The sequence below is a fragment of the Sporisorium graminicola genome, chromosome SGRAM_22, assembly GCF_005498985.1.
Source record: "Sporisorium graminicola strain CBS 10092 chromosome SGRAM_22, whole genome shotgun sequence".
In the NCBI taxonomy this organism is placed as follows: Eukaryota; Fungi; Basidiomycota; class Ustilaginomycetes; order Ustilaginales; family Ustilaginaceae; genus Sporisorium; species Sporisorium graminicola.
Window position 1 is genome coordinate 1 of NC_043731.1, and position 17,803 is coordinate 17,803.

Here is a 17,803-nt window from a genome sequence, read left to right on the forward strand (position 1 = left end):
TAACCCTAACCCTAACCCTAACCCTAACCCTAACCCTAACCCTAACCCTAACCCTAACCCTAACCCTAACCCTAACCCTAACCCTAACCCTAACCCTAACCCTAACCCTAACCCTAACCCTAACCCTAACCCTAACCCTAACCCTAACCCTAACCCTAACCCGTCGAAAATTTCAAACCGTTGCTGGCACTAGACCAGTGTTTTCCCGCACCGACCGTTGCTTTTTTGGCAATGTGAGATCTCTCCCTTTTGGCAGGGCGGCGGCGGCCGTCGCCTGCGAGCGACGGCCACGGACTAGGGCTAGGATCCCCAGCTCGCCTCTCAAACTACAACCACTTCTCTTGAACTCATACCAAAGATTTTCGACCACTCCCTCATCGCTTCTTGTCACAACTGATCCTCCTTTCGATATGATCTTCCGGAAAGCCCCCGACGGCCGCGGAGCAAGATGGGCGCCTCGACTTGTCGGTTCTCTGTTTGCCGACGCAGGGTTCTGTGGTGCTTCAGCGGATTCTGGCCTCCTTAGATTTCACGACGCAGCTTCGGGTCCGATAGGCCAGCAGTTCTTGGACGAGACCTTTGGTCGAGATGGTGTCCAAGCTCAAGTATTTGCTTATGACTGGCGTGGCAGACAATTTGCTGTATCGCCTAACTTGTCAGAAACGGGTCAACGTTCTGCGCAAGAACAAACTGTAGTAGCCTTCGACCCCTTTGATATGAGTATTACCCCTTTGGTTCGAGTAGACCAGTTTATGAACCTTCTTGGTCTCGACATGATGGCCGATTTCCTCAAGATGGACCTCTTTACGTCTTGGCGGCAAAAGCATCGCATCCATTCGCTAGACCTGGATCGATGCGCAGGAATTACGCTGCCAGCTTATTGTCAAGGGTCTTTGCATCTCTCCAATCTCACGCACGACGACCTCGATGTCTACCTTACTTTCTGCTCTCAGCTATGGAACGGGCTGAAAGGCCAAACCGAGGGATCGCCCATTCCAAAACTAAGGATCGCCGAGTGACGTTGCCTAGACATGCACTGCCGATGCAAGCACAGGCTTCAAATTGGATTCGAACGGGTACTAGGTCGATACAACGTGTTCAGATCCTCGATCGTGCAGGGTCCTAGCTAGCCGCAAGTCCAGAGTTAGGCCAAGTGAACTCGACGGCCCCCTTCTCGAGAGCCTGTGGCAGGCAAGGATGGGTAGAGAACGTTCCCTTGATTAGGTATGAGGCTACTCAAAAACAAAGCGATTAAAAAGAGTTCCGATCCCGTTGTCATGGTAGACAGAAAAAGTGTCTCCGTCCTTGATCAGGCCTTTAGGATCTTTGAACCAACCAACACCGCTAGGAGTACCCATCTGGATGACAGTACCTGCTTCCAAGGTGGTACCGTTTGAGAGGAATGAGATCGCATCCTGGACGTTGAAGATCCAATCGCTGAACGACACAAAGAAGCAAAAGCGCAATCGAGAAGTGTTAGCTCCACTTGACACTGGGTAAGATGAAAACACGCGCGCCCATCAATGATTCGTTGAAGCAGGGGAAACTCGCCTAGTGTTACTTTTTTGGCGGACTTCGCCATTAAGACGTCCCTCGAAAGCGATGTTGGATGGTTCTTTAAGCTCCTTTGCATTGACTAGGACCGGACCGATTGGGCAAAAATTGTCGAAACCTTTGGCAAAATTCCACTGGGGTTGCGTACCTTGGTGAAATCGTGCTGAGACGTCGTTGCTGCCGGTGTAACTGCGTCAAAAACGGAATCGAACATGTTATTCATCGGAATCAGTTAGAAAGGAGGATCAGAGAGGAGACAGGATAGCTCAGGGCGACTGGACAGGATTGTCTCGCTGAGCACGGGCTGAAATGCTCAATTTACTTACCCTAGTACATAGTCGAAGGCCTTCTCCCGGGGAACGTCTCTAGCATCCTTTCCGATGATAACAGCCAGTTCACTTTCGTAATCCAGTTGGTCCTTGCCTTTATGGACGAAGGGAGGAATAGGAATATCGCCAGGACCGGCCAGCGCTGTTCGTGGTACGATCATCAGAACAGGTTCCTTCGGTTTGGCAATACCAGCCTCCTCGATATGTCTTTTGAAGTTGGCACCTAGCAAACGAATACTTCCCCCGGCTTGGTCTCTTCGGATGGGTGCCGACAGCTGCAAGAGAATTGTATGCACGATCGGCAAAGCGTGAACGGGCACAGGAATCGAAGGGAATCCGAGTCAGTACTCAGATATGTCTGTAACATTCTCGCGCTAATCCTACAATTTTTTCAGTAGGAACAAGCAGGTAAGACCGTTTGCAGGGTGTGACTATTACGTACCTTCTTAACTGTGTAGACCGTGTCAATGTCCACCCAACCGTTGAAAGGAACATTGTCTCCCACGATTTCGTATGCCTGGATCTTATTGCCTTTGCTAGCGAGCAGACCAATGTCCGCCTTATCATCCACTGGCTGTCCAAAATGCTCTTTACCATCTTCGACTGCCACAAAGCGGATTAGTCTTTTCCAGTCGCTCTCGGACGACGAAGACATGGTGCTTGGCGTGTGTGGAAGTGTTTGCGGTGTGTGGAGTAAGAGTGAGTGGGTAGAAGTGTTTCCCTTCACTTCTGTCGAGGTTGGTCACAAAATTGCGTCGAGAAGAATGCTTTCATAGAGAGCCCGCAGAATGAATTTAAAGGGAAAGGTGAGGGAAAGGTGAGGGGAAACATTAGCTGAGGAGAGAAGCTGGTCGAAAGCCAAGAGCCGGGGAACTGGGAACCGGATGGAACTCAATTTCGCCAGATTGCGCGCCAATCGATGCCTGAGCAGGTATGCGTTTCAGAGACAGACAGTACGGAAAAGACGGCGTTGCGAAGAAGAGAGTAGCCGGAATGATGTGATGGGTCTATGCTGATAGTGTTTCTGAACAGACACGGCGTACCGACGCGGCGTACCACACTGGTGGGGGCGTGGGCACAGCTTGAGTGGTAAGATTTGGGGACACATTTGTTAGCTGTCCAAGTGCGCACAGTGTTCGCTTAGTCCAGAAGAAGCAAACCGAGAACAGAGCCAAAAGACGAAGAGCATCTCGAGAAGAAAGCTAAATTTACCCTATATTTCTCCAGCACCACCAGACCCGACTAGCACCCTGGGAAAAAACGGGTACCACCACCAGTACCACCAAAACTACCGGTAATCATCATGCCAGCAGTCATCATGACCCGAACCTCCGCGGCCATGTGTCTTTCTTTTCTGAAGTCCCTGCACCTTGGAGTAGCAGGTCCGGGCATCAAGGGAACTGTCAGGAGAAACAAGGATTTGGTATCAGCCCCCGCTACCTCACCGAACTACGGGGACTGTAGAGACGTCTTCCACTGCGACGCCTGAAAAGGGTTCTGCTGCGAATTTGGGAAGGCTACGACATGTGACGAGTTCAGGTGCACCTCTATACCCTTCCAACGTTTCCTTCTTCTATCGTTTCTTCCCTGCTCAGACCCGTCTTGGCTCACTCTCGGGAGGGACGGATATTGCTGGAGCTTTCTGTGAGCCCGTTGCTGATCTGGAGTCGTCGACTGTAGCATGCAGCGAGCAGGGCTTGGACTGGCCTTGGAATCCTGGGATCCTGACACAAGAGCTGACATCAAAGCGATAGGAGAAGCTGGGGAACTCATAGTCACCAAACCGTTCCCCAATCAACCCATTGGAATCTATGGACCTCCTTCACGAGAGAAGGAACTCAAACAAAGGTACATGGATGCGTACTACTCACGCTTACCAGGAAGGAAGGCGTGGTGCCAGGGTGACATCATTTCTAAGGACCCCCTTCATAGAACGCTATACATTCATGGTCGAAGTGACGGCGTTCTCAACCCGAACGGAGTTCGATTCGGATCATCAGAGATCTACAGCGTAGTGGAGAAACTCGACTTTATACGGGACAGCATTGTTGTTGGGCAAAAGAGAGAAAACATCGATGTCGATGAGCGGGTTCTGCTATTCGTCAAGCTGGATTATGGTGTGGTCCTGACGAAGGAGCACGTCGAAAAGGTTAAATCTTCGATTCGTACCGCCTACAGCGCTCGGCACGTTCCCTACGGCATCTTCCAAGTGGCCGATATTCAGTCACCCTTAACGGTAAGAAACCAGAAGTTGCCCGTTAAACATATTGTCAACGCTAAGAAGAATTTCAAGCCCAGCAGTGTAACACCACTACCTAAACACTGAAGGTCCGAAGGGGAACCGTCATTACTGGTCTGATTTGTCGCTGATGTGTGCGTCTCCCCCTTTAAATTGGCGATGCTCAACTCTTCAAAACTCTTCTCAGGCGATTGCTAATCCGCAAGCACTTGAAGACTTCTTCCAGTACGCCCACCTCGATGATGGTAACGTCCGCAAATCAAGGCTTTGAACAAGAGACGAGTTTCCCAGCATACCATGTTTGGATCTTACTGGCCATCCTGAGATGTAATTGTCCTACTCGCTACATGTATTTGCTGCAGAATGATTCAATAGCGGTTACCATTTTTGTCGAAAGATCTACAACAATGTGCTAGAAGAAACTTCCATTGGATTGCTTCTCCTGAACTGAAGGGATGAAAACCATCAAGGCAAGGTCCAAAGTAGTAGTCATGAGACTCGGAGCGTGGTACTAAACAGTACTACTTTGATATCAGACTGGGACACTGATTGGATTGCCGTTCGACAGTTCGAATGAATGTCATGAGAGTTGAGCAAATATAAACAATGTTTAATAGTGAAAGAGGAACGAGATGGCGTACTAAACCTTGAGGTCACTTTCGAGTTCGAGCAGAGCATCTCGGAAAGTTTCTGGCCCGTTGCCCATACCGTACACGTACATATCGGGACGTAAGATGCACCATAATTCTTGCTGCTTTGTCTGTTCGGTGGTTCCCAAGATCTTGCTGATCCACGCATGATACTTGCCAGTGACGTCGACCTCCTTGCTGAGGGGTTCCATACGTACCTGATGCCGTTCGAGGTTTTTAACCGATTCAGCTGGTATCTTGCAAGCTGCAGAGTGCAAGATAACCCATTCGACATGTCTGCGGATACCGACCACTCCATCTCTGTGCCTGAATGGCGCGCGAAGCTCCAAAGAGCCACCATAATGCTTGTCAAGAAGCATGGCTTTCTCTCCAATGAGGTTTGGCGGTGTCGTCTTGGTGTGCTCGGAATCAGAATCAAGATATTTCTGTAGCATATCTCCGTGCTATACGGGGACAAAGAAAAAAAAAAAAAGAAACGAGGAAAAAAGAAAAAGAAATTGGGGAAGACGAAGAGGTCAGGCTTCCGAGAAAATTAGTCAACAAAACGATCATGCAGGACGAGGGAAGGCGACTTTTAACTTACAGTCTTGACAGCTATCTTCTTATCGGTGATGCAGAGGGGTTGACCGAGGTGGATGGCCAGCTTGATGATGGCATCAGCTTGAGATCTCCGCTCGGAGGTATAAGATTGCATGAGCTTTTCGGAGCTAAGACCTCTTTGAATTTGGCCTAAACGCCAGGCAAGGGCAATGGTATCTCGTAACCCCGTGTTGAGACCTTGACCGATGAAAGGTGGCATAAGATGAGCACTAAGTTACATGGCGACAATCAAAAGTGGTGAGGTTCAGCTTTTAAATTGACAAAGAGGGAAAGGGAAGGAAGCATGTGGAAGTTGACTTACGCATCTCCAACAAGACCAATGCCATCTTCCCAGAAGGAATCAACACTGTAACCATGCAAAATCGGGGGAAGGAAAGCAAGCAAAGAAGGCAAGCAAGGAGTAAGTATGAGAACAAGCAAGTCAGGTCAACCAGCTTGTGACTTCTGTGGAAGAGGGCACCCTTCATTCGGAAAGAGGCCGGAAGCAAGACTTACAGCTTGGATTGGAATTGGTAGATGACAGCACGTTCGATCTCTACCTTCTCCGGATTGACACCGAAGGGTTTGAGGAGGCTCCAGAGCCTGGCTGGATTGAGGAGCTCTTTGTCTGATTCTCCAGGGAGGCGCATGAATTCCCAGCGATGTCGACGAGGACCACTTGCGATGGCGGTGGTGGGACGCTCTGGATCACAGTACTGAGCTCGAGGGAGGTTCTTTGAGCTGGCCTCATAGTCATCCGGTAAAGTATCGACTACTAGCCATTCGTGATTGAAACCAAAATCGGTGATAGTGATACCGGCAGCTCGTCGCACCGAGCTGTTGGCTCCATCGGCTCCAATCAACCAACGGCATTTGACTTCGACCTGGTTCTGGAAAAAGATCTGGCTCGTCGAAAGTGGCGGTCGTTCAAAGTAGACCTTACGGTAACCGGTCGTGGGATCGCGATCGTCGAATTTGGTGAAGTTCCAGTTTCGATAGAGCTGCAGATTCTTGAGTTCGCACCGGATGCTGATGGCGTTCTCTACCAAAGGCTGACTGATGAGGTAGTTAGGATAGAATTCCGAGAGTTCGTTGCTGCTGAGAGCGTTGCTAATGCAGGCAATCTCGTTACCTTGGGCATCTTTCCAGGGGAAATCGTCGCAAACGACGAAGCCACCTAGCACGTCACGCAGACCCATGATCTCCAGCAAGCGAACATTATCTTCACTCAGGACGACAGCTCGAGGAAGAGGATAAACTGCGCTCTGACGTTCGTAGAGCTGCACCGAGAGACCTTGCTCTTTCAAGAGCAAACCCAACAACATCCCAACAATTCCAGCACCTACAATCACTACATCGCATTCTCGTTTCAGAACCGGGTAGGGTCGCTGTTGAGCGACTGGTTCTGTCTGCGCCGTCATGCCACTGTGTCGTATTGGGACTGGGGAAGGAGTGGTGGTAAAAGAGCCAAGACCTGTGAGGAGCGCGGAGGGTGGGTGGGCGTTATAGCTTTTTGAAAAGGAGGTGTTGGCTGTATATCCTGACAGGACGAACCTTCTGCACCTTTTCCTGTTGAAGTCCTTCCAGAAATGAAGATCTTCGTAGCTTGTTTCGACCGTCTCAGATACAGGAGCATCTGTAAAGTAGGATTACTTTGAGCAAATGCTCAAGCAAACAGAACCGCTGCGCTAGCGCTTGGCCCCGACTCGACACACTTCTAAGACTAAGGAGGGGGGTCGGGGGGTCCGGGCTCAGCTGGCTACACCCCCTTGTTGAGTTGCAGAATTAGGGTTCAGTGAGCTTGAAGAAGAAGGGGAGCCTGAATGTTCGTCCGCCCCGCACTCTTCCTGTTCTGTCCGAGTTCGATTCTTCATTACGACCGGGGATGATACCCCGGTACCACCAAAGGACAGGAGTATTCACCTGCAGTTGGCCTTGTTTCCTTGCCACTCAATCACGTTTACATTTGTGCTTCTGTTTGCGGCTCAAAAAGGGGGGAATGCGGGGAAGTGTCACAGACAGACACACTGTCGAAACCGTGAGTAGGCAACGGAGAACGCTACCGTTATCCGCTCTGTGAAGCTTGAATTGCCTGGTCTATTGGCTGACATTTGAAGGGCGGGAGTTGCAGGTCTAGAAAATGTGGACATGCGCGCTGCTTTACCGCACGAATTTGGTGGTACCACCGGGTAATGAAGTACCCTCCAACACTTTGCAGACCATGCGGGGCAAAGCTAAAGGTCTAAACCAAAGCCCATCCATCCTGTTACTCAAACTCAGTCACGGAAGTGGATTGCCGGTGTTCAAGACCATTGCTTTCACTTCACTCACAGTCTGTGGTAACCCTAGGAATGGTTGTGCTGGCCCCGAGACTCACTAATGCAGTCAGTCGAAGGCTTCGTAGTAGTTGCAAAGTCAGTCAGTTCCGACGCAGTCCAACGCCTCACCTCTGCAGTACGTCTAAGTTAAAGTTTCACATGACCTATACGGAAAGCAGAAAAGTGCTTTTTTTCCTAGCAGATCAATGTATCAAACAGAAGGGAAATGGTAACGATGAAAGTACGAGCAAGAGGAAGGGCGAGAAAGCAGCGTGGAGTAACCTGCCTGACATCAGAACGAACTAGTTCCGTGCCTATATATGTATGACCCCATTACGCCAAATGCCATTCACAGAGTCTTCCTTCTGGCCACCATCTACACGCCAGATCCCTCAGAACTACGCGGAACGGTGCTCTAGTGATCAAGTCTCGAAGCAAAGTTCTCACACAATCCCATCATGGAAAACCGAGTGATCCTTAGGAGGATTGCCCATATCCACTATCGTCACAAGGATCTTGGCAAATCAAGTCAATTCTTACGGGATTTCGGGTTCGAACCTGTCCAGCATGAAACCTCGAAAGGAGACAAGCTGCAATACTATCGGGGCTACGGAGACCTTCCCTACATCTACGTAGCAGAGGAAGCAGCAGCCGGAGCTCAGCCGGAATTCGTGCGAGTGGCTTTTGAAGCTGACTCGGAAGAAGATTTCAAAAACGCTAGCAAAGTGGCCGGAGCTTCTGAAGTCCGCCAGCTTGTCGAAGCTCCTGGTGGTGGTCAGCTTGTTTCGCTCTTCGACCCTAACGGCACTCAAATCGACGTCATTTACGGACAACAATTGGTCGAAGCTCGAACCCCACAACACGTCACCCAGCCCATCAACCCGGGTGTCAAGGACAACGAACAGAAACCACGCCGTGCTGGAACATTCCAAAGATTTGATCCAACACAGACTATTCAAGTCCACAAGTTAGGCCATTTCGTCCTTCAGATTCCCAATTATGATGAGTGAGTACGACACAAGACACAATTGTGGCCCAAACCCGTCGAAACAGTCAAAGCACTGAAGAACTTCTACTTATTCTGACCTCATCTGGCTTTATACTCGTGTGGTTGTGAATAACTACAGAACAAGGAAATGGTACTCTGAAGTTCTCAATTTCGCACCAAGCGATATCTTGACCATTTCGCAAGGGCCTGAAGTAGGCGCCTTTCTGCATCTCAATTTAGGAAAACGACCGACTGATCATCGTAAGTGTTGCATCGAAAATCTGTAGCGCTTGTCTCTCTCAGCAAAGAAAAGTATGGGCTAGTAGACTGTAGTGATGCTAAATTGTAGTCTTTACCCCTTCTCTTCCATTGGAGCCTTTCACTGAGCAGACACGCTGTTTTTGCAGAGACTTCCGCCTCACGTACCTCAGAGGACAAGGATTCATCACTCAGCGTACGAGCTGCACAACATCGACCACGAAGTGAGTAAACACATCTCTCTTCTCAAGCAGGTCCGAGATCAGACTTGCCCTTGGGTCCCCGGCTTCTCCGTTCCCTATCACCAAATTGACACATGCATTTTATTGCTTCATACTCTTTTGGTGCTATACTAACTACCCTCACCGTGTTGTGTACTTGCTTATCTTTTTTGATGCCATCCCGAAAAACAAAAATCACAGTTTCTTGCTCATCAGGCCTTGAAGGAGAAGGGATACGAGTTGGCATGGGGTGTTGGACGACATATACTTGGAAGTCAAGTCTTCGACTATTGGCATCAGGCGGATGATAGCTTCAACATCGAACATTACGCTGATGGCGATCTGGTCAACGAGGATACTCCTGTTGGCAGGCACGATGTCAGTGGAGGAGCGCCAACAGAAGATGATCTCTCCGTTTGGGGTGGCAAATTCGGTCCACATTTCTTGGCTACTGGCAACGTTCTGGTTCAAGCATAAGCAACTCCTCCCCGCCTTCTTCCGCTTCGGACGGCTCTCCTACTGCCTGCCCTTTTCCTTTTCAGACCTTATTGGCTTTCCCCTTAAAGATCACGTTTCACTGTCTCCATTCCTTCCCTTGATTGATCTCACTACAACGTCAATGAACGACTAAGTTTGCGTTAAGGTGGTCTGTTCGAAGTCTCTCGCGTTTTGTTGTGCGTCCCGATGAAAGAAGGGAAAGAAGTCGAAAGGCTAAAACGGCAGTAAACAATAACAGGACATTGAACAAATTGTTGCACGCAGGTTGATGGTATCGAAGCGCTACTATCGAACAAGTGATCACGGAACAAAAGAGTGGAGTGGCTGAAGTCCACTTATCCCAAGTAACGGCGAGCAAATTCGCCTTATTCCTCGGGCTTCTTTCATCGACTCTGTCACATTCGACGCTCGTGCGTCAACAATTTGAAGTCCAGCTGACTGATACTGGACTCTACCCGTCGTACTCATCGTTTACGGACGACGCGTGTCACTATCCTCATTTGCGACCACTACCTTTCCCAGCAGTTTCCGCTGGTGTTGCGACCTCCCCACGATCGTTGGACACCTGCTCGTTGCTGCCACGGCGACGTCGAATTTGAAGTTTGCCGAATAAACAGGCCAGAAAGCTCTCGTTTCACTTTGCGCTTGCACCGTTCACACTGCGCGTGAATGCGTGAGAAATTGGCGTTCCTTTGTTACTTGTTGGAAGATCGTTTGACTAGTTGGAGAACACATTGACCTGATTTAGGAAGAGTAAAGAAGCCTTCGACCATCTCCATGGAAGCAAGGGTCGTTTCCTCGGGCAGTTTAAACTGATACGTGCAAAGGATTGAAGCCGAGATGACATAGATTTCTGACCAAGCAAAGTTCATACCGACGCAGGTGCGAAGGCCACTGCTGAACGGTATAAAGCTGCGTTGCATGTCCTCGGTCACATCTTCTAGCCATCTTTGCGGACGGAAAGAGTCTGGATCGGGATGATAAACATCCGGGTTTCGCAGAGTTTGATGGACACTCGAAGAAACGACGGTGCCAGGAGGGATGAATTTGCCACCCAAGACAATGCCAGTGGCGGGAACATCTCGAGGTAAGAAACCAGGAACGGGTGGATGAACCCGAAGCGTTTCTTTGATGAATGCATTAAGAAGAGGAAGCTTCTCCACATCAGCTCGAGAGATAGTGTCATAATGTTCCGCTGAGATCTCTCGAGCGACTTCTTCGTAGAGGGCTTCCTGTAGGGTAGGATGCAGAGCCAGTTCGTAGAACAGGTAGAGCAGTGTAGTCGAGGTAGTATCGGATCCTGCAATGGCGAAGGCAGCCAGCTCTTTGACTAGTGACTCCTCATCTTCCCCAAACAAAGGACGGAGAGCTTGAGGAGCCATTATGTGACTGATGTTATCGGCGGATTTAAACGTTTCCAAACCGCTGGTACCAAGATTCAAAAATCTTGCTTCGGAAGAGGCCATTCTGTTGAGGACCGGGATGGGCAGATAGGTCGCCGCGGTTTGAAAACCAGGTATGAGGGCCCGAATGACGTTAAACCGTATGGCATCGAAGATGGCTTGCGTAAGATCGCTGAGACCGCCGAGATCAAGCTGACCAAAGTCCTTGCCAAAAGAGGCTTCAAGAATAATATCCATGGCTAAAAGTCGAAGCCAGAGCATTAGATCGACTTTACCATCATCATTGTTGCTGTCGACGCCCTTTTTGAATTTGGCAAGGTAGCGATGAAAGATAGGCTCCAGTCCGAAGAGGTTATCCTTGGTCATGATGGTGAGGATATGTTTACGAGTTCGGATGGCGACCTTGTTATCCCTTGCCTGTAAGACATGCTTGTGAAGTCCGCTGAAGCCTAGGCCATCGTAAAAAGCGGACTTTTGCAAAGCTGTATTACCGTAAATGGTCTTGACAGCAGCGGAACGACGAGAGATGACCATCGCAGGTTCCAGCACCACTTCTTCACCGTACTTTCGATGAAGCTTTTCAACCCACTGAATGCGATCACCCTTGATAGTATGTAGAATGTGTGGTACACTACTGAGACGGTTGGCAAACGGGCCAGGCACCTTGGCTAGGGGTGACCAAAGCAGGGCTCTTACCATCTCGTATGTCACCCAGGAAAGCACAACAGTGCCATTAACACCCACCATGGTTGTGCCATGATGTTGACGCCCGCTGACTCTCCTTCCCATTTCATGCTGTTAATTCGCCAAGCCCAGAAAAGGAAATAGATGTTAGGGCGACCACCCTTCTCTAATAGGTGCACTCAAATCACTTACATTACAGTATCTCAGGTCTTAGTTTTAGATTGCGTTGATAGTATCCTGGCGTTGGCACTAATCGAAAGGCTAAGGTAAGTCTTTTTATAGCGAAGCAAGCCAAGCTACGTTGAAACAATTAAAGAGAGTGGGGCCCCACAGATCAAAATGCACTTCGGCGACCGTTCGTTTGAAGAAAGAAACGTACAACGAAATCCTCCAAAAGGCCCATGGAAGAGCCGCGAGCTGGGGCCATAGCTTGGTGGTACCTGTACCACCACCGTTTCACCCTGCACAGAAAGGCCAACCAGCAACCAATTTTTGTCCCGCTATTCACACCGTACATAAGAATTTCCCCGGATGACAATGGGACCACCAAAGCCTGCGGCGCTTAGATGCTTGTGAGCCGGCAACGAACCACTCCGTGGCGTCCAATCCACCTTTTCTCCTATACTGTGTGGGGCCCCGCAACCCGGCGTTTCCGGGCTAAATACAGGAAAAAATAAATCATCTTAAAAACTTATTAAAAATTATTATTTTAATACAATACAATAGTGCATTCAAATAGAAAACAACTCTGGACTTTTGAGTTTCTTCTTCAAGAATAGTCAAAGTATCTTTAACGCCGTACGATAAATAAAGTCTCGCATTCGGATGCGCACTCCGGTTCTCACTTCCGACAGACCCTTGACCCCAACGCACACGATTTGGCCCCCCTCCTTCCCTTCTTCTATATCTCCCTGCCTGGTTGCCCTTCCTCTTACATTTTATTGCTCGCGCGCCACTTTCCTATTTCTACGCTTTCGCATAGTGGAAACATGCATTTAGCGGCATACTACCTTTTTTAACACAACCGTTTGACCACCGTTGAATTGGTAAGGTGTGATTGGGACAGTGACAGTGACAGTGATTGATTTTGAATGTGTGTGACTGCGTGGTTGTGTTGCCCGAGAAAAGAAGGCGGGGGTGGAGTGGAAATATGTGGAGGAAGTGGCGAGTCAAACGGGTTCTCACTACATGATCGCGATGTCAAAGGAGGTCAGGTGCTGCTCCAGTGACTTTGAGTTCGCTTAGAGAAGAACTATAGCCATAGTCACGACTACAGTTTTAGTTCTCACTATCGTCTTTCATCTATCCCCCCTTTCCCCCTCCTGCTTCCCACTTCCCTCAATTCCTCTTTGCTCTTTGGCTATACCTATTTCACGTTGCTTTGGTATTGGACGTGGTTGGACATTGGGGTTACATCCCGTTATCCGAGTAGATACGGTTGCCAAGACGGAAAGATCAGGTTGGTAGTACTTGGATAGTGCACCAAATACCGATACACCTTCATCCGGATGCCGTCCAAACCCAAGCAGCATGCTTGCAAGTATCCTTCTTGCGGCGCCACCTTCGTCAAAGGAGCTCACGTTCAACGACACATCTCCACCGTTCACCGCAATGAGCGTCTCTTTGAGTGTCCGTACTGTCAACGTGCTTTCTCCAGGGAGGATAGTCTGCTACGACATGTCCCTCGAAAACACCCTGGGTCCAACACGTCCATCGTCAAATCTGCAAAGAAATGGACAATCACGCCTTCACGAAATCACCCAAGCCGCAAAGTGACCCCGTCGTCATCCTCAACATCACCCTCAACGTCAACGTCACCTCACTACGGCAGTCAGTCGCCTAACAGACATCCATCGTCTCGTAACGAGCGGTATCATCGTCGCAACAACGGTAGCGCCAACGGCGAAGGAATAACGATGACAGGCATCGCGAACAGTGAAATGTTATATGATACTGGGCCAAGTCGATACCCGGATCTACATCCCAGTCAACCTCGCTACTCGGCCTGTTCCTCATCATCTCGAAATCTGTCTACTACAATTTCCAATACTATGGTGCCTACACCCGCCTCTGGCCCCGTGATGGACTTCTTCAACACAGATGACCATTCGCGTCCACAAGCCTCACTAGCGTCCCCTCAGATGATCGCTTCATCGCTACCATTTAGTCATAATTCGAGCGCAGAATGGGACCTCACATGGCTCAATCACAATCTTTCCTTCAACTCAACAGCATTATACCCCCCTCCGTCTTCTCATCCTCCTTTAAATCTAACTCTCACCAATCACATCGCGCATGCAGCCGATCAAGCCCTCTTACAGCTTCCCGTCCTCGAGCAGGAGCTCAATCTTGATCTCATCCCAACCAACCTTACAGCGACAGAAACCATCACATCACATGTAGCTAGAGGCGGTACCTCCTCCTCTTCTCCTACCTCGCTTTCCACTTCTTTCCGTAGTACAGTGCCAGATTATGCAAGCACCACCCTACATCGACTACAGCAGCAATGTAACCTTGAAGAAGCAGAGGAACATCAGCAACAACAACAACAACAACAACAACAACAACAACAACAACAACAACAACAACAACAACAACAACAACAACAACAACAACAACAACAACAACAACAACAACAACAACAACAACAACAACAACAACAACAGCAGCAGCAACAAGAAGAAGAAGAAGAACACATAGTCAGTCGAGCTCCCAGCAGTCGTCGACAAAAGTATCCAGTAGCCTCTTCCTCCCCTTCCTCTTCTGTTTCCGTTTCAAGTCATCGATCCACTCTGCTACGGCCACTTGCTGAAAGTTTGGTCAACCTTACCGGGCGAGCTCTGGATCATCTTTCGACCGGTGCTGCAGGTTCTCCGTTGCTACAACCTCAGCTGCCCACTTCGCCTATTGCTATAGTGCGATGTCTGTGGTATGCCGAAAATTCGTTTCTGCGTCTGCTTCCCGTAATATCCAATCGGGTCTTGCACCGTCTTGAACGTTTCTCCTCGCCGATCGGCCATCTCAACATTATCGCCATTGGTGCTGCTTACACCAATTATTCAGCCGTTCGAGATTTCGGCACAAAGCTGTGGCGCTTTGTTAGCGCTGTCGCCTTACTGCAGAGCGATGGTGATAAGGCAGGCGCAGAGGCATTCCACTTTGTCGCCTCTGCCCTCGTCACGGGTCATTGGTATTCCCTTCTTTCAACGGACTCTGTCGTGGCTGCAAGATCTGCCAGGAATTGGAAATTCGCCGTTTCCTCACTGAAAGCCATGTGTACAGAGCTGGTCATTCACCCGCCCATGTTGCCAGATCCGGGTTCTCACCCAAGACCAAACAACCAAGAGCTGGAATCAAGCTGGGCTCGATGGCAGGTGCAGGAGGAAACCGTCCGTTTGGTTCATGGCCTCTTACTCGTCGACTCTTTACGACGCTATGCCGATGGCGACATCCATGGTACTAACAGCATCACTTTTATAGCCAATCCGTGCATTGAACCTGCACAGGAAGAGCTTTGGCAGGCTCAATCGGCGCAGCAGTGGTGGGAACTCGCCACCCTTGAACGGAATCAGCTACCCAGGCGTCGCCTACATGCCTTGGTCCAGGAAATTATCGACTCTTCTGCTACCTGCAACGAACTTCCCCTCTTGAATCGAAGTCGATTGCCATGGCTGGGCTTTGCCAGTCTGCTCGAAGGCATCTATCTGCATTTCAGGGGCTTACTCGTTAGAAGCACCGGCAGCAATTGTAATTGCTATAACAACAACAACAACAACAACAACAACAACAATAGCAACCATCACGGCGATAAAATTCACGCCAGTGGAAGCAGCGATACAAGCTCCCCTCTTCACGCATGTGGTAACGAACAAGCAGCTGATCACCTTTGTAGCATGAAGATGGCACATGCCTTGGCACTCTGGCGGAAATACTTTGAAGCACAACACGGCGAGCTCGGACAGTTCTATCACATCGAATTAGCCGTACGATGGCACTCCATTCACATTGAACGAATCGTCGATCTTCAAGTTCTCAAAAATGTCTTTGAGGCATCTCCTATGGATTCCGTAATCCAGGAGCTCGAGGATATCTGGATCTCTTCAGACGGTACGGTTGCTTGCGGTTCATCGCATGTCGAGGCACAACGCATCATTTTGTCTCTGAGACATGCAGCTTCCATTGTTGGCCTCATACACCAATCTCCGCGACAATATGAACCCTACAGCGTTGGTACGGTACAGGCTGTTTCTCTAGCCCTGAAAGTCCTTACTTGGATCTGCATCAAGCAGATGGCACCACTATCTGCATCAGAGCCAAGCACACCCACTGCATTTGAAGGGACAAAGGGAGGAGGACCGCATTTACCTGCCAATAGCACTTTTCGACAATCTACGTGGAGGTTGTCAGAACACTGCAGCACAGGAATGCGTGAGGGCGACAAGGCCGCTACCTCCATCACCACTTCTGCTTCTGCTTTTGCCGCTGATGTTTCGCCCATGGCCGAAATAAACACAGCTCGGAGTCTTGCCTCGCCAGACAGGCCAAAGCTGGAGTTAATAGCTAGAGTTCAACCTATTCCATGGCTTGCTTATGCGTTCGAGGATACTCATGATCCAGAAGCTTCTTCCTATGGAAGCCAGCAACAACAAAGTAGAGGGCCTTCTGGGACGCAAGTGTGGACGGATGCCGTTGTTCGATCAACATCACAGCGAACCCAGCTGGATGATATTTTGCTACTGGGACTGCCCCGACCTTTATGGGCTTTGTCTATTCAGCGTCTGCTGGAGCAGATCGGTTCGTGTACGTCTTTCGATCGAAGCACCAATGACCTCTGTCGATTACAACTCTTCATCCAGGCTCATTTCGAAAGGTGCTAAAAGTCACACTCTGACGATTCAGTCAACACACCCTTATTCCACATCGAACTTGCATCTTCCACGCCGCCTATGGCAAAGACACAAGAGGGTATATTCACAGGGATCGAGGCTTTAGAGTAATGTAACTTCGCTCGGAGTTGATACCAAGCGATTCGGTCGGCTGAGCGAGTCGGCAGGAGGAGATTTTGTCGCTGGAGTTGCCTTGCAAGCACGCCCAACTCGTGCGAGAGGTTGAGAGCGTCTGAGAAAGCGGAGCTCGATTCCTCCACTTCATAACTATATGCCTCGATGATATATGCTTTGTTCACGTTCGTCACTCCTTCCTTCTCACCATCATACTTGTAGTTGCTAGGCAAGTCGCTACCTAGCAGTTTAGCAGTTTGCGATGGAAACTTCGGCCATCCTTGCAGATCGCGACACATCCTTACTTTCCATTGTTGCCTCGGAGCGAGGAGCACCACCTGTTCAGCAGTTTGACCCAAATACATCGCTTGGTGAGGTCCTTGTGGCTTTCCAGACGTGAAAGCGACGCCAAGCAGTCTCTGTATTCAAACACTAACGCTTTACAAACAAGCGAACTATCAACTGCTTGTCTTGCCGCTCTCTTGTCACGCCACATCCTGCCCGACTTGGCACCAGTTTTCGTCGCCAGGTTGTTCCAACAGCACCACGAGCAGCGCCGGTACACCCTCAAGCACCTGCAGTGCTCCCTGTGCCCCGTGTCTCACACCACGTCCTGCTCAGCCTGCTCTTGTTCCGCACTTTCCGCCTTCTCCCGCTGCTTTACCCGGCGTCACCACACATCAACTGCCCGGTGCAGCGCAGCAAGCCCCAGCCATTGGTCCTCCTCTGTCCTTTACTGCAGCTGTGACCCACGCCGACCTTGTTGGGTTCCGTCAGACTCTTCAGGACAACTTAACAGACCCCCTGCGCAACCTCCTCTCTTCACTCTTTGCCGCCAGCACTCCATCAGCTCCGGAGCCAGTTCTTCCAGCCTCTGTCCCAGGTCCAGCCCTTTCAGCCTCCACACCATTCGCAGTATCTTTGCCAACCGTCCCCACTGGTGAGTCTCTTGTTGACCTCACAGCCTTCCCGTGGTGACGTCTGATCTGGCAGACAAAGTCTACGCCGACGCCCTTCCAGGAACCGAGTTGTACCGTCTTGCCAACCCCACTGGAGCAAAGAGCCTGAGGAAAGACCGGCTT

General features: G+C 49.9%; 5 protein-coding genes across 5 annotated transcripts; 2 read left to right on the top strand and 3 right to left on the bottom strand.

The window, feature by feature from the left end:
• Positions 1–1,122: 1,122 nt before the first annotated feature.
• Positions 1,123–2,538, bottom strand: EX895_003624 (uncharacterized protein; the record flags this gene model as incomplete). Its single annotated transcript, XM_029884222.1, has 4 exons — positions 1,123–1,182; positions 1,287–1,437; positions 1,881–2,158; positions 2,326–2,538. 4 exons carry the CDS (start codon positions 2,536–2,538, stop codon positions 1,123–1,125), a joined length of 702 nt encoding a protein of 233 aa, XP_029738932.1.
• Positions 2,539–4,762: 2,224 nt separating this feature from the next.
• Positions 4,763–6,772, bottom strand: EX895_003625 (uncharacterized protein; the record flags this gene model as incomplete). The annotated part of the gene is made up of 4 exons (XM_029884223.1): positions 4,763–5,215; positions 5,356–5,488; positions 5,674–5,718; positions 5,868–6,772. The coding sequence occupies 4 exons, from the start codon at positions 6,770–6,772 to the stop codon at positions 4,763–4,765; spliced, it is 1,536 nt and encodes a 511-aa protein (XP_029738933.1).
• Positions 6,773–8,127: 1,355 nt separating this feature from the next.
• Positions 8,128–8,679, top strand: EX895_003626 (uncharacterized protein; the record flags this gene model as incomplete). The annotated part of the gene is made up of 1 exon (XM_029884224.1): positions 8,128–8,679. The coding sequence occupies one exon, from the start codon at positions 8,128–8,130 to the stop codon at positions 8,677–8,679; it is 552 nt and encodes a 183-aa protein (XP_029738934.1).
• A 1,650-nt stretch (positions 8,680–10,329) lies between these two features.
• EX895_003627 (uncharacterized protein) lies at positions 10,330–11,784 on the bottom strand (the record flags this gene model as incomplete). Its single annotated transcript, XM_029884225.1, has 1 exon — positions 10,330–11,784. One exon carries the CDS (start codon positions 11,782–11,784, stop codon positions 10,330–10,332), a length of 1,455 nt encoding a protein of 484 aa, XP_029738935.1.
• A 1,988-nt stretch (positions 11,785–13,772) lies between these two features.
• Positions 13,773–14,421, top strand: EX895_003628 (uncharacterized protein; the record flags this gene model as incomplete). Its single annotated transcript, XM_029884226.1, has 2 exons — positions 13,773–13,887; positions 14,180–14,421. 2 exons carry the CDS (start codon positions 13,773–13,775, stop codon positions 14,419–14,421), a joined length of 357 nt encoding a protein of 118 aa, XP_029738936.1.
• Positions 14,422–17,803: the final 3,382 nt, after the last annotated feature.